The following is a 15497-nucleotide window of genomic DNA, read 5'->3' on the forward strand; positions in this document are numbered from 1 at the left end:
AGAGCGACTGAAGAGCAATTCGGTAGAGCGCTGAATAATAAAGGTGTGGATGAAAATATATGGGATTTGTATCAGAATGGCCTTGAGATGCCACATGAAAAGGACTGGATGATGGTGATAGAAAAAGTAACAGCCTCTGTCACAGCAGACATGATACTTTGTGAAAACTCCGATGGTCATCAACCTTCTGAGATGCAGATCTCGGCTGCTGGGTGGAGAAACATCTACCATCACCATAGTCTTCTGTGTGCGAATGGCATCTCATCGAGTCATTCCTATGAGGATCTCAAGATGAAAACCAGTTTCTCATAGCTAAAAATTATACTTGGCCAGACAAAACTGTGAATGAAAGGAATAGGTGCTGCAATATGCAGACTCTTTTTGGAAAATGGATACACCCAGTAGAATGAACGCCTTCAATTTGCTTTCCCAGCAGGGTGGCTGCTGCTCAAGGTAAAAAGATGCTCAAATGAGGAAGAATGCTTGGTTTCTATTTTGCATTATAGTAGGAAAGCAGAGATACCGTTAAGCTGTGAAGGAAAACAAAGGAGAACTGCTAACGGCAGAGTAAATCAGAGATAGGAAATAAAAAGAAGAAATTTTAGGCTCGTCATCAGATACATAACAATAAGTAAAAGGAGCAGGAAGGAGCTTTTTGAGAAAGTAGAAGGGGGAGAGAACAACAGCGGGGAAAGACACCAGTTCATATTACTAGAGATAGCACCCAAAATGGAATACATGTTCAACAAGGAAGGTAAAAGAGCAAGCATTGGCAAAGCCAATAGGTCTGGTGTGGAGTGTCATTGAGTGGAATGATGTAGAGCTGTGGTTCCCAACCTTTTGACTTCTGTGGACCACCAATTTATCATTACTGGATTCCAGGGACCCCCACTGAATCATCGTTGGACTCTGCCCCCTCTCCCCAACTGAGTCATTACTGAAACCTGGGGACATAATTTGTTAATGTTTGTTAATATTTGTTTAATTTTCTAAGCAGTCGCGGACCCCTGAGAAGGCTTCATGGACCCCCATGGGCCCCCAGACCACAGGTTGGGAACCACTGGTGTGGAGTGTAGTACAGTGCTGTAGAGTGGAGGGGCAGCTAATGTCATACATTGAAGTGGCACAGTGTGGAGTCGCATAGAGTAGCATACACTAGAGCGGCATAGAGTAGAGTCGACTGGTGTAAAGTGCATTGGCGTAGAATGCTGAGTGGAGTGGTGCAGAGTAGAGTCGAATGGCATAGAGTGCAGTGGTGTAGAGTGGTGCAGAGTAAAGTAGCATAGAGTGGTGACGAGTAGAGTGTAGTGCCATAGAATGCAGTGGCATAGAGTAGAGTAGCGTAGAGTGGAGTAGTGCATAGTAGAGTGGCACAGAGGTCAGTGTGAAGAGTGCAGTGTTGCAGAGTGCCAGAGTCCAATTGTGTAGAGTGGTGAAAAGCAGAGTGGCTTAGAGAGCAGTGGTGTAGAGTACAGTGATGCAGAGTAGGGTGCAGTGGCCCAGAGTGCAGTTTCATAGAGTGCAACTCTATAGAGTGCATTGGTGCAGAGTGCAGTGGTTAAAAGTAGAGTGGCGTAGAGTGCGGTGGCATGGAGTAGAGTGGTACAGAGAGGAGTAGAGTGTCAAAGTGCAGTGGCATAGAGTAGATTGTTTCAGAGTAGAGTGATGTGGCATACAGTGGAGTGGTGCAGCATTGAGTGTAATTGCATAGAGTGCAATGACGCAGAGTAAAGTGGTATAGAGTGCAGTGGCAGATAGTGCTGAGTACATTAGAGTGGCGTACAGTGGGTTACAGTAGAGTGCAGGGGCCTAGAGTTGAGTGTTACAGAGTAAAGTGCATTGGAGCAGAGTGTATTGGCATAGAGTGGAGTGGTGTAGAGTGCAGAGTGGCATACAGTACAGCAGCGATGAGTGGAGTTCTGCAGAGTAGTTTGTTGTGACCTAGACTGGAGTAGTGAAGTGTGCATTGGTATAGAGTAGAGTTGTACAGGGTAGAGTAGAGAGGCATAGCGTGAAGGAGCACAGAGTGCAGTAGCGTTGAATGGAGTGGTGCATAGTGCAGTAGTGTGAAATGGTGTCATGCAGAGTAGAGTGCAGTGGTGTGGAGTGGCACAGAGTAGAGTGGAGTTGCGTAGAGAAGAGTATTCATGGTGTGGTAGCACACTGCCATTACAGACAACACATTTTCAATTGAAATTACTATTACATTTGCACAGGCATACAGTTTTTCTAATAAATCCATACAATGCACACATGAAAATGTGTATAAATTGTATCACCTACTGTTATGATGTGTTTTGATCATATTAAAGTCATTGTTTCCAACACACTTCAGAAATTACGAAAATGTGCTTCATTTTTGTACCTAATTCTGATATATTCTGAAATACTTACACATTTCATTTAAATGTTGTTGTGTGCTAGTAAAAACTCTTTCCTACTCCAGTATCCAGCAAGATTGCCACATAAATCCATTCACTTTAAAGTCATAGAAAGAAAAGTAAACAACAGCCCTCAGAAGACAGTGCCTGACATTTGACCTTGGTCTTTGAATGCACAGGTAATGTGATGAGATAACAAGATTTACAGGCCCGTTTACAGAAAGAGAGCACTTGGAAGGATATTGTAAATAAAGTTTGGAAAAGGGAAAGTATGAACTCAACAAACTAAGACAGCAAATGGAAAGCAGAAAATGTGAGTTACAAATCACAAAGTCAATGGCAAGCAATGGGCAGGATTTATTCCTAGGTCAGCTTTCTGAATGTTCCCAAGATGTCTTTAGCAAACCAGACAGCTGAGCTGTCTGGTAGGCTGTGGCCTAAAAATGATTAAAATGGCAAGCAAAATATTGTAATATCAAGACTAAAAGAACTGCAAACTTTATCATAAATGCTGAGCCAGTATCACAGAGGTCTAGAAATCAAATTGGCATGTTATAGAACTGAGAACCCTAAAGAAATAAACACTATTAAGAAGAAGATACAGACTTTGTACAGCATTGACACACTGTGCACACAATGACATAGATCATGCATCACATCAATATACAGACAGACCAACATCCTTGCAGCGACTAATACACACAGACTTTCAAGCATAGAGGAATCCATGGACATTGGCTGACAATGAAAAATGACTACATATCATTATGCTAGCATTTACCCACTCTTTTAAGGTGTACAAACTGTAGTGGACTTAGAAACGTTTGCATCAGGAAAGTCTATGTGGTCGTCTTATTTTGCTGATGCAAGCATTTACCGTCTGAAAGCCTGCACAACTGGGGTGTTTCCCTGATGCAGGATGTCCCACTTATGACGGTCTGAACATTATGCAGGTGATCAATGATAACATATCTAAATGTTCATACCTAGCCAGTGGACAAAGTGTACACAAATATGCAGAGGAGCAGTGAACAGAAATATGTCACTGGGACTTGGCAGGAGGCAGGGGTACCTCTCAGATGTTATTTCTGTTTATTGGTCCAAATCAATTGTTACATGCTACACAGAGGGATTATCATGTAAAGGGTGACAAATGTGAGAGAAATGCATGTTCTCCTTTGAAACATAGTTGCTCCTGTAACAAGGGGTATATGTTCTAGGTGGTATCTCCTTATGGAATAAATATTACATAAACGTGTTTTTGGGGTTAAACATTGGCATGATTCCCTGATTCACCCCACTATGGCCCTCATAACGACCCTGGCAGTCGGCGTTAATTTGGGGAAAGGTACTGCCAACAGGCTGGCGGTACCTTTTCCCAAGTTATGACATTGGTGGTGTGGCTCAAGCCAAACTGCCAATGTACCACTCCGTCCGCCAGGGTGATAACGGCCGCTGGGCTGGAGACTTCGGTCTCCAGCCAGGCAGCCTTCACAATCCCACCCTCGGGATTATGACCCTGCCTACTGCCATGATTTTCGTGTCAAGTGTACCGCCATGAAAACCATGGCGGTAGGCACTATCAGTGCCAGGGAAATACTTCCCGGGCATTGATAGGGGTCTCCCCTGCCCCATCCTCAGAGTCCTCCCCTGCACATTTACACACCCACACGTGCAAACATACACACTCATACACACACGCATACCCACATCCACCCACGCATGCACACGTACATACCCACACACCACAACACACACCACCATACTTTGTCGCACACAAGCATTCACAACACACAACATACACGTACACTCACATTCAGTCATTCACACATGCATTCAACAAGACACACACCCGCATGCACGCATACAAAAACAGACACCCCCCCACACACACACACAACACCCCCCCCACCGCGTTCCCCTGCCAGGGAATCCAACTTACCTGCTTACAGGCAGTCCTCCGGCAGGAGACTGGATGCGGCGCTGCTGTCAGCAGCAGCGTCCACCAGCAAAAAACCGCCAGGCTGTATCATTGCTCATGATACGGTAGACGGTGTGGTGCTGGTGTGGCGCTGCTGCTGACAGCAACGCCACCTTACCACTGTCCACCGCCATGACTGTCTACGGTATTCCGCCAGCCCTCTGGCGGAATTCCGTTGACGGTCATAATGCGGGTGGCCGGCTGGTAGCCACGGCGACGGTATGTTGGCGGGCATCGCCGTGGCGGTAGCCGGCAGTTACCGCCAAAGTTGTAATGTGGGCCAATATCTTTTAAAACAACAGCATGAGGTTTGAAATAATACAACAGATCTTGTGTTTTTTTAAAGGAATCATTAGTATTCTACCTTTTTCCCCAAATTACACTGCCTGGAGCACAAGCCACCGACAGTGAGTGGTGGTGGTAAGACTTTCACAAAGTACTGGTATCGTTCAATATAAGTGGCTATATCCACAGTGATTATAAATATACTTAGAAGGTGGCAGGTAGTGCCATTTAAATGATGAAGAGGGCTGGACTTAACAAGGGAAAACACAGTTGCTCTACTCCTCCACATGCAGCAGACCTAACCTGAGTGAAGTCCCTTTTTTCTTCATTGTGGTGGCAGAAAGCATGTGGCCTTGTCCAAGTGCTGGAAACCAAAATGGTGTATCCAAGCAACTCTAATCAGATGAGGAAGGGGTTGGGGTTAGAGTTATTTTGGACAGTGCTGAGGGGTTATTGTGCGTGGAAGCTGATAGTCTGCCTCGTTATTTCAAGAATAAATGTTAGGAACAATTGCCCCTGAACAGCATTTGTCAATGTCATGCAGTCTTTGTTATGGAGTTGTAAAAGAATGTTGTTTAGCTGGAATGCAGATTTTTTTGGTCTATCTGGATGTCAGTGGTTTCCAGGTCTGTCTACCTGGCTTCATCTTTGTTACCTTGCATTCATGTCCCTGTGTTCCTCCAGTCCTAATGTCAATGACCTTGTATAAGTTTCAGAGCCTGCGCCAGTGACCTTGTTTCCCTGCATCGCCATGGCTCAGTGTCAGTGCTGCAGTGCAAGTCTCCCAATATTAGTGTTACAATATTAAGGTGCCAGTGTCCGCACACCAATGTCCAAATGTCAATGCCCTGGATCATTGTTGGTCTTGTCATGTCCACGCTGTTCCCTTTGCCAGCTTCAATGTCCCTGTGTTAGTGTCTCAGTGTCAATATGCCCATATCAGTGTCAGACACACAAACTATTAAGGGCAACCCTGTAACTCGGGGAACGTGGACTATTAAATTCGTGAAAAAACAATGGTTCCCTTTGGGAGAGGTTTATAGCCTAAACCTCCTAGGCCTATTGTTCATGATTCAAAAGCACACTATTGGAATCAGACAGTTATTTTAATTCAATATATCATATTACATTAAAGTGCTCCAAACAACAATGCAGTAAAAGCAAATAGTGACATCAGTAAAAAAGTGGTGTCACGGTGCTGTACACAAATATATATATACAACATATATGTACATTTGTCTCTCAGGCTGAGAAAGTTAAAGATTTTAGCACCACTCAAAATTTGAGTACAGACCATAGGTCACGTTGAAACATATCAGTCCACTAGCTCATATGTCAACATTTCGCCCCTATTAGGAGAGTTTTATGCGGGCCATCATCAGGGCAAAATAGTAATGGTAGCAACTGGTATAAAAGGGGAAAAACCACAGAGAAGAGCAGAATAAATGAGGACATGACTGTAGAGTTGGCAATAAAATCTGTGCAGCTCGGCGCGTACTCAGATAAAGACAGCAAGTTTTTAAGTCCTCTGCACTGATCTTTGGAAGATGCTCATTTGAACCTTGGGGCGTAATCTGGCAATTGCCTATTGACTCTACAGTAATGTCCTTATTTTTTGTGACTTTGGTGTTTTTTCCCTTTTCATACTGGTTGCTTCCATTACTCTTTTGCCCGGATGATGACCCTCATAAATCACTCCTAATAGGGTCAAAACATTGACAGATGAACTAGTGGACAGATATGATTTAATATGATTTATGTACTGTACTCTAATTTTGAGTCTTGCTAAAAATCTTTAACTTTATTAACCACTAGAGATTAATTTACACATATGTTGTATATAGATTTATGTACAGCACCAGGACACCACTTTTTCACTGACCTTACTATTCACTTTCACTGCGCCATTGTTTAGAGCACCTGTGATATGATATATTGAATTAAAATAGCTGTCTGGTTTCAAATGTATTTTTTTTGATTCATCAACATTAGGCCTATGAGGTTTAGGCTGTAAACGTCTCCCGAAGAGAGACATATTTTGGCATATCAATGTCTGGCCACAGTCTCGCAGTTTTAATGTCAGTGTCCCCACGTGGCTTTAACTGCCCTACATCAGTGTCTATTGTGCCTGCGGCTCAGCTATATAGGCAGCGATGGACTACACAATGCTCATGCTTGTGTTCCAGCGTCAATTTATCCATATCACTGCTCATGTGTCAGTTTTCCATTTTCACTATCCATGTTAAAGTCCCTGCTTTAACTACTAGTGTGCGAATGGTGGTGGACCCAATGTCTGTGTGTCAACCCTAGCAGTTTCCCTGTGCCGGTGTTGGTGCATTAGTACCAGTGACCCTGTGCCAGTACTTCCATGCTGGTGCTCTTGTGTTGTGTTACTTCTCAGTGCTAGTGTCAGTGTCCACGTGTCATAGCATCCCTTTGTCAGGGCTGCAAGGCTAAATGCTGAGACCCCTCTATCAGTGTCTCAGCAGTATTTTCTGTCTACTTACCAGTATACCTGTGTCAGTGTTTCTTGGCTTGGTTCTTCCATCAGTATTCCATTCTCAGTTAGTGTCCCTATTTTTTCATCTATCTGTGCTCAAGTTTCAGTTCCCTCGCATCAATGGCCCAGGGTTAATGTCCTCTTGTCAATTCTTCTATGTCATTGTCCATGTGCCAAAGTCAGCATTTGAAAGTCAATTTCCCTATGCTAGTTTCTTTTCTATGTTAGTGTCCTCTTGCACCAGTGACAGTGGATTATGCATACAGGCAGTGCCATTGTGGTAGTAATCTTGGCAGTGTTGCAGTGTCTGTGTCCCCATGTCAATGTTGGTTCCCCCATCTGTCATTGTTTTAGTGTCAATGGCCTTATGTTCATGCCCCTTTCTAGTATCCACGTCAGCACTAAAGTATTGCGTTCCCCAGTCAATGCCCATATGCCATATCACTTTTCTGGTAGTGCGTCATAATGCCACTATATTAGTGTCCAGTATGTTACTGTTAATGTTCATGAAGCACAGCTATTACCCAGAAGGGGGCTGATACTGAAATAAACGAGTGTACTGGGCAATAAACTGGGAGGGGTTTCTCATAGAGCACAGTCTTTATGAAAATCCTACTTTGGAAACGAGTGTGTGGTCGAAATGTTTAGCTGCCAATAGATTAAAAGTGTGATTTCTCTTCTATGGTACGGAATGACTAATGTAGAGGAAGAGAATGAATGAAGTGATATATTTGGAAAATATTGATCACATTTTCCTTGAAGGTAGCAAGGTCCCACTTTAAATAGTGTCCGATGAGCAATGTATATGGCTTTAAACAAAGGTTGCTTCTCTATTGAAAACTAATGTAATTGTAACCTTTAAGGGTAAACATGAGCCAGCGTATGGAGATCTAAAATCAAGTGGACTGCAATGCTCTGTATCAGCTGCAGCTTGACAGTAAGCTTTTAATGAGATCCAAGGGTCACACCATTACAGTGATCCAGTCTAGAAAAGATCATGACCTGAAATACTAACTTATAACAGTCTATAGGTAGCAAAAGACAAAGCTTCTTAGGGATTTGCAAAGAAAGGAAACAGGCGGAGGTAATTTTGTTTACCTCAGTGTAAAAAGAAAGGGCACTTTCCTAAGGCACTCTCCTAATAGACAGGAAGACCTGAAACCAGGAACAGACGGGCTCTAGGTCTAATAACCACCAATTATCAGTCCAAGCCCCTTTGGTTTTATCCAAGACAAAGATCTCAGCCTTGTCCACAATCAGTTTTAAGATACTGTTACTCATTAACCTATGTCAAACAGAAAACACTTAAATGTTCCTTTAGGTTGTCCAGATAGGCCATCTAGCAGAATAAGCAATTGTGCTTTGTTGGTGTGAAATGGTCAAGAGGAGAAACGTATGTATTGAACTGCAAAGGTGTTAGGGAAGAGAACTGTAGAAAGCATTGTTTAATCAACTTTAGTATTAAAAAAACAGGACAAAATGTGTAATGCTTGCATTCTATCCTGTAAAGAGAACACATGTCAGTCTAATGGTGAGCCCCTGATCCCAATATTGTGTACTTGAATAATTATACTCATTGGAGATGGCATCAAAGGAAGTAGATAGGTGGAGAAAAATCTGTGCTGCACTGCTGCCCTGATCCAATACTTGTCTTAATTTCCTGAGCACTGTGACAAAAGCTGATTCTGTGCTATGTAATGACCTAAATGCAGATTGAGCAGGGCATATGATTGCTCAATTTTCGATCAATGTGTCAGTAGTAAGAATTATGGCATGTTTTTTAGTATCTTAATAGGCTCCAGGAGAAGAAAGCGTGGTTAGTAATGTCTTAGAATAATAGGATTAGTCAAAGATGTTTTAAAAAAATGTAAAACCATGCAGGTTTCAGGCTAGTTAGATCTACACCAGAGTTAGGGACGGCATTTACATAATTCAACAAAGGCAGATGCTAGTTTCTCAATCCCTAGATGAAGAACTTCAAGAGGGGAGGCCAATTTAATTGTTTTTATTTATTTATAGAGTTTTTATAGCACAAATATGACATATATGACAGACATAAAACCAAGATTGAGTGGTTACAAAAATAATATTTAGAGTAGCATCATAGAAAAATAGGTATGTAGTATGAGCAGAAAGTCTCTTGGTGTGGCATGCCTCGGAAATTGGCTCATCGTTGAGGAAGGAATATTTTAATTAATAGATATTTTACTTATTGTTTTGAAGAGGGAAGTTCAGGTATTTGACCTGGTCTCGGGTTGAAGATGGCTTCAAATTTGAGGGGCAATTCCAGATTGGAATGCTTGTAGGTTTTCTTTTTGTTGAATTTGTAGAGCTTCAATAGAAGGGAGCCTGTACTTCGTGTGGTTCTATTCCTGACAGATAAAATTAGTTTCTGGGCCAGGTAGGTTGGAGTGTTGTGGTAAATTGTTTTGTGAATCATGCAAGCAAGATTCTTGCTGCATATGATAGCCAGTTCAATGCGTTTGAGGTCTGGGGTGATATGATTGCATATTTTTGTGCCTGTGATAAGCTGGGCAGCGGCTTTCAGGTTTGCCTTCAGATGAGCCACTTTTGCTTTCAGTATTGGTACTATTTCTTTGATTCAAACAAAAGTAATCTGGTCAAATTTAGTCAAATATGTAGGCTTTTGGGTGCTCCTAATAAACAACTAGGCATGAATCAAAATTGAGGTTTAGAGCAAACGTAGCATAAATTTTATTGTTGTTATCTAAAAAGAAGTTAGCTAGAGAATTCTATAATTCTTGGGCATTTAACAATGTTGCAGAATCACATTTTCTGTACAGAAAAAAATCCACAATCTTAATTTTTTTCCCAGTGGAATTAGCTGAAGATTGAATTTGTCATGTTTAGCTTTGATTGTCCTAACATGTTTTTGTGTTGGTGTTGACATCTGAATATGATAGCTAATTTGTGGTGCTGTAAGGAATGGTAGTATTAATTTGGAATGGAAGAACCCCAAACTATACAAAAACCATCTCTGGTTAGTTCAAAAAACAGCTCAGAGCAAATCTCTTCTCATACTCTGTTAGCTGTGGCACAAACTGTAGGCAATCAGCAGTACCAACATTATCAAAAGCAATGAAACAGGGCATTGGAACAAGCCAGCCCCAGACCTTTAGGGTGGAGCTTTAATCCAATGGTTCAGGAGCAGGAGATCAATATTTGGCATATTAGTCAACCATAGGGCAGTGCCTTGAGACAAATATGTATTTGCCAGCAGTGCAAGGGGGTTTGCATATTGTTCATTACTGAATAAGGTGTCAGGGGGGCAAAAAAAATGATGGACTGGATTATGGGCCAGATTAATTCTCAGTGGTTGATATTAATTCAAGCAACTCACCCATCACATTATGATTTCCTCATGCCGGTGTCCTAGTATTAGCATCTGGGCCCCTTTCCAGTGTCCTACTGTCACTGCTCTGTCAGTACTGGTACAGCTGACTCAGTTTCTCATATATGGATGTATCGATGTAAATGGTATTTGGACAGTGCAAACCTAGCCAAAAGGCAGTGGAGTACTGTACATGGTCAAAGAGAAGCATAAAGCCAATGAGTATTAGGAGAGGAAGTTGGGTTGTAGATGGTTAATGCGTTGAAATGTACTGTACTTTAAAGAGGTAGGTCTTCAAGTATTTCCTAAGTTTTAACAGCCCTTGAATTGGTCCTAATCGATATGGACTTTGTTTCCGACACAGCCTGCATAGATTAAGATAGTTTTTTTGTCTTTTTTACACTTCATAGTCTGCAGTCTGATGGTGTCCTGGCTGCATGTATTCTGAAAACTAAAAGAAATGGTGAGCTTGTCTGTAAGATAAGTGGGTGATGGTTGTGAGGACTTAGTAAATGATACAGCTGGTTATGAAGTTGGTGTTTGCTGACAAGGGGGACCAATAGAGTTCTACTAGGATTGGGGTGATGAAATCATATTTATTCAGTCCCTGGATGAGCCATGCTGCAGCATGCAAGATGTCCCTAAGGGAGGCAAGCTTGGAGAGTGGGAGGCCCTGGAGCAGGGTATTACCACCATCCATTTGCCAGAATAATGAGGACTTGAACAGCAGTTCAAAAGCCACTTTCAGGAAGAAATGGGTTGAGTTTCTTTAGGGGACAGAGGCAGTACTAGGCTCTACTGCTTTTTGGCAATGTGTTCCATGTAGGTGATGCTGGTGTCCAGGGTGTATCCAAGTGGCCTGGCATTTTGTGAAAGTTGGCGTTCAAAACTGTCAAAGTTAATTTTACTGAGCCAGGTTTGTACTGATTCTAGTTTGTTGTTCTGACAAATAACAGGAATTCTGTCTTGGTGTGGAGTTGAGCTTCAGGTAGGTGCTGCACATCTAAGCCTGGATAATGTGCAATCAGTGTTTGTGGCATTCAATGTCAGAAGCAGAGAAGACTTTCAAGGAGATGTATGTATAATTTGTACATTGGTGAATCTTGATGCTGTTATTCATAAGTAGATCACCAAATGAAAAACTGAAGACAAGAGACAGCATGTAAATCTGGGGGGGGGGGGGGGGGTCCCACAGGTGATAGGGATCTTTTGTCAACTGGAGGTGCCCACCATATCGTCAAAGTGGTGTTGATTGCAAAGGTAGAAGGAGAATCAGTGGACATTTGCCAGTAAATCCCATCCAAGGCTCCAGGGTATGGATGAGTGTGGGATGGTCGACTGTGGAAGGAGCTGAATATCAGAAATATCAGATGGCAGGGGTCATCTAGATCTGTGGCTAAGAGGGCCTCATCTAGGATGTGTAGGTTAGTGGTCTATGTGCTGCCATGTGATCTTAATGTGACTAGTAATCATGCAGAAGATGGTTAGTATGATGTGATCACAGAGTTGAAGATGACCTGCTTTTCCAATGATATGGCAGATGAATGGTATGTGAGTTGTGGGCTGCTAGCTGGCGAGCGCATGAGGGTCTAGTGTAGGTTTCTTTAGGAGTGGGAGAATCTGGCCTCTTTTGAGAGCTTCTGGGTTGGTGCCATAGTGTCAGAGTTTATTTGCCTGTGTAAACCCTGGCACTCGGGCATGAACATTGTTACAATGTCAGAAACACTGAAAAGGGTACAGTAACAACATGACACTGTGATACTAGGACACTGAAACTGTAGCAGTGTCTGTTTTTCAGTGTTCTCTTGTTCGTGTCTTAGTGTAACAGTGCCATGTTGTTCCTGTACCCTTTTCAATGTCTCTGACAGTGTAACAATGTTCATTCCCATGTGCCAGGGTTTGGAGTACCTGAGTGACTGTTCAAGTGGCAGTATGGGTGCTCTCTCTTTCCCACCATATCAGTTCACTAGACTTAATATCCCATAGGATGCCATTGTTTCCTTATGAAATACTTATAGCACCCTGCGTCCACTAGAAAGCACCATACGGAACAGTCCAAGGGCAAAGTAGGATAAGAAATGTGGTAATCTAAAAAATGATCAGAGGCGATGAGTGTTTTGCAAAGGATAAGTTGAAAAAAAGCTGTTAAATAATGTTTCTGGTAGACCAGGAGATCGACTTGGCAAATAAATAAAGCAGTTCACTCATGGACACATCACATTGATTTATGTGGCACATCATGCTAATTTTTGAAGATGGCCATGAGGTAGCAGTTCTCCGATCATTACAATATTTACAGAAATGGTTTGATTTGTGTTTCACAATTCAGTGCAGGTCTTTAATTATCGCTTGCATGCTGAATATATTCAGATATGAAGGAAGTGTTCACACAAAATAATCTGTTGTTTTGAAAGCAAACGTTTGACCTGGCAGCTTTGTCTTCTGTCCTGCATTTAGGAAGGCCATACTTTAAAAAGGGGTGACCAGGCAAAGTCAGGACCTCCAGACTTCCACCCTCATATTTATGTGCCAAAATCTGGACCAGGTCAATATTTGTACAGAATGACTAAAACTAAGGGAAGAGATGCAAGGTGCTATTGCTCAGTTCACTTCTCAGCTCACAATCAACACTGATCTATAGACTGTGTGAAAAATTCAAATTTCTCAGTTTGGATGCTATTCATCTTGAAAAAATAAGGTTGCAAGGTTGATATTTGGTTTCATTTCAGTTAAAGTTTTTTTTAATGAGTTACCTTTTCATCAGTACTCACCCTCACCTTATTTTTTCTGTTTTATGTAACTGCTTCACTATCACTACCCTTCTTTTTTCATTCTGTCATATTTTGACCCTGGGTCTCAATGCATCTCTATCTAGGTGACCAGGCAAAAGTTATGTTTTTTATTTCTCTTGCCTCACTCCAGGTTTTTTACGTTAAAAAACAGTTTGAATAATTTGGTTTCAACCTTGTCTTTATTTCAAGGTTTCCACCGAATAGTGAGTGGTCTCTACTTAATGCATATTTTCTACTAGACTACTTGACAAACTGCAAGTCCACGTGCATGACAGCTTCTTATGCACAGGTGCAGCAATAAAATATGTAACTGTGATCCTTACATATGGCGCCTATATTACCTACATAGGCCACATAGTGCACACACTTTCCGATGCTGGCCACTGCAACGTAATGGACTGCTAACCATGTGAAAGCACTTCAGCGCCTCATCAAGGGTAGGAGCCACTAAATAAACACAAAGCCATGCCAATAAAAATAAGCATTGACAATGCAATGGGTCTTGCATTTGCTCGAGTTAGAGCTATTAGCCTTGTAAATTTCTTACTGAACTTTTCTTATCACATAAATTTAAAATCAAAAGTAAAACAGTTGACATAGGCAAGCCGATTCAAAGCGCCATGGCCGCCAGGAGCATGAGCGCGAAGGAGAGACACAAAAATAAAAAGAAGTTTGCTCACAGTCAAATGTATCGGCAGACGTGCAATTATCCATGTAACAGGATCGAAGGCCAAGGCACTAACAAAACTGCCCCAAGGAGGAACAAATGTAAAGCATTTACCAATGACAACAAAGGATTTATGAAAGGCAAGCCAACAACCAAGGGGCGTGCAGTGGGCGTGGTTAAAAGCCCACAGATAGATTACAACAGATCAGTGGCGGCTCCCCTCCTTGGGAGGAGGAGTGTCGCCCACCCACCAGCAGCAGAAGCTGCAAACCTTTCACAAGGAAGGGACAATAAACTATGTGAAACGGGCGGGCCATGGGGTGACGAGCAGTGAGGGGGGTGCAGTGTGCACTCCCCTCACTGCGCATCTATGTTTGGCCGGCCGGCTCCAGCCAGCCAAACATACATGCGCAGTAGGCTGTCTCCAGCCCGGCAACAAGAGCCTGCTTAGGCTCCCAGTCTGCCTTGGAGCACCCTGGCTGGGTGCTCCCAACCACTCCTGATGCTGCTCTGAGCAGCGTCAAGATTGGCAACAGGGCAGGCTGGGAGCCTGTGTCGACACGGGAGAGAGGAGTGGTGCAGCAAGGAGCGGGGTAGAGGTAAGTTTATTTTTTATTTTTATTAAAACTCCTTTACCCCCTCTCACCCCACGTGCCATCCCGCTCCTCCCCCTGTAACCCCAGCGAGCCACGACTGCAACAGATCAGAGTGCTTGCGCTTGAAAACAGAGGGAGAGAATTTCCTTTCTGCTTGTCCGAATTGTTTCTTTTGTTAGTGTTTTTGCAGGCACTCTGCGGGTTTCCCCTGATTAGATTTTCTCTGTATTAGATAACTAATAAAAATAATAATCCTGGACCTACATCAAGCACTTTCCTTTCAAGTTATCTCGGACGGTAAGACAATAAGGGCCAGACTATCCTAAGACACCCTGGGTCTTTTGAGCTAAGAGAAATTAACTTTGTACCGAATTCAGGGACAGATTAGTCAACCATGACGGGATATGATACGATATCTTAAAAAAGAGTACAAAAGACGGTCACTTACCAACCACTCTCAGAGGTGTCCCTCTGAAGAGCTCGTAGAACTTAGAAAGGTACATGACCATGCTGAGCTTATCAGGTTCGCTGGCGGACGCCATTTCCTTGCCTGTGGTGATTGGCGGAATCCCAAACTCTTTCTCAGCGATGTCGAACGCCAGCTGATTGTTCCGGATGGCGTCTTCTTCATTCAAAGAGTCAAAATCTCTGAAGCAATGAAGCACCAGTGTCATTAAACTAGTTGCAGTCAGTCTGGTTACTAGCGTACTGTACATACGAAATGAATAAAATGTCAAGTAAGCACTATTGTTAGTAAAACCAATGCATTTGTGGCAATATCCTTTTTTTATAAAGTGCTCCATAGTGCGCTGTTTCTAACCCTTTCAATTTTGCAATGAGGGAAAGTGGAGGATATATTATATATATATATATGTATCCAGGGCCACACACTTTATTCAAGTGGCAAAGGCAAGATTAAAATCCATGTCAAGCGGTTCCAAAG

At 42.6% G+C, this 15497-nt stretch overlaps 1 protein-coding gene across 12 annotated transcripts in view; it reads right to left on the bottom strand.

The window, feature by feature from the left end:
- MICAL2 (microtubule associated monooxygenase, calponin and LIM domain containing 2) overlaps nt 1-15497 on the bottom strand; it is a 776672-nt gene that overhangs the window by 486218 nt on the left and 274957 nt on the right. For all 12 annotated transcript variants that reach the window (XR_011201428.1, XR_011201429.1, XM_069223592.1 and 9 more), the window contains exon 13: nt 15003-15202. Coding sequence is in view for 10 of the 12 variants with exons in the window: in XM_069223592.1 (XP_069079693.1) it covers nt 15003-15202 (200 nt within the window). In the remaining 2 variants the exon portion in view is untranslated. The remainder of the gene's footprint in view (nt 1-15002; nt 15203-15497) is intronic.

Source organism: Pleurodeles waltl, chromosome 3_1, assembly GCF_031143425.1.
Source record: "Pleurodeles waltl isolate 20211129_DDA chromosome 3_1, aPleWal1.hap1.20221129, whole genome shotgun sequence".
Taxonomy (NCBI): Eukaryota; Metazoa; Chordata; class Amphibia; order Caudata; family Salamandridae; genus Pleurodeles; species Pleurodeles waltl.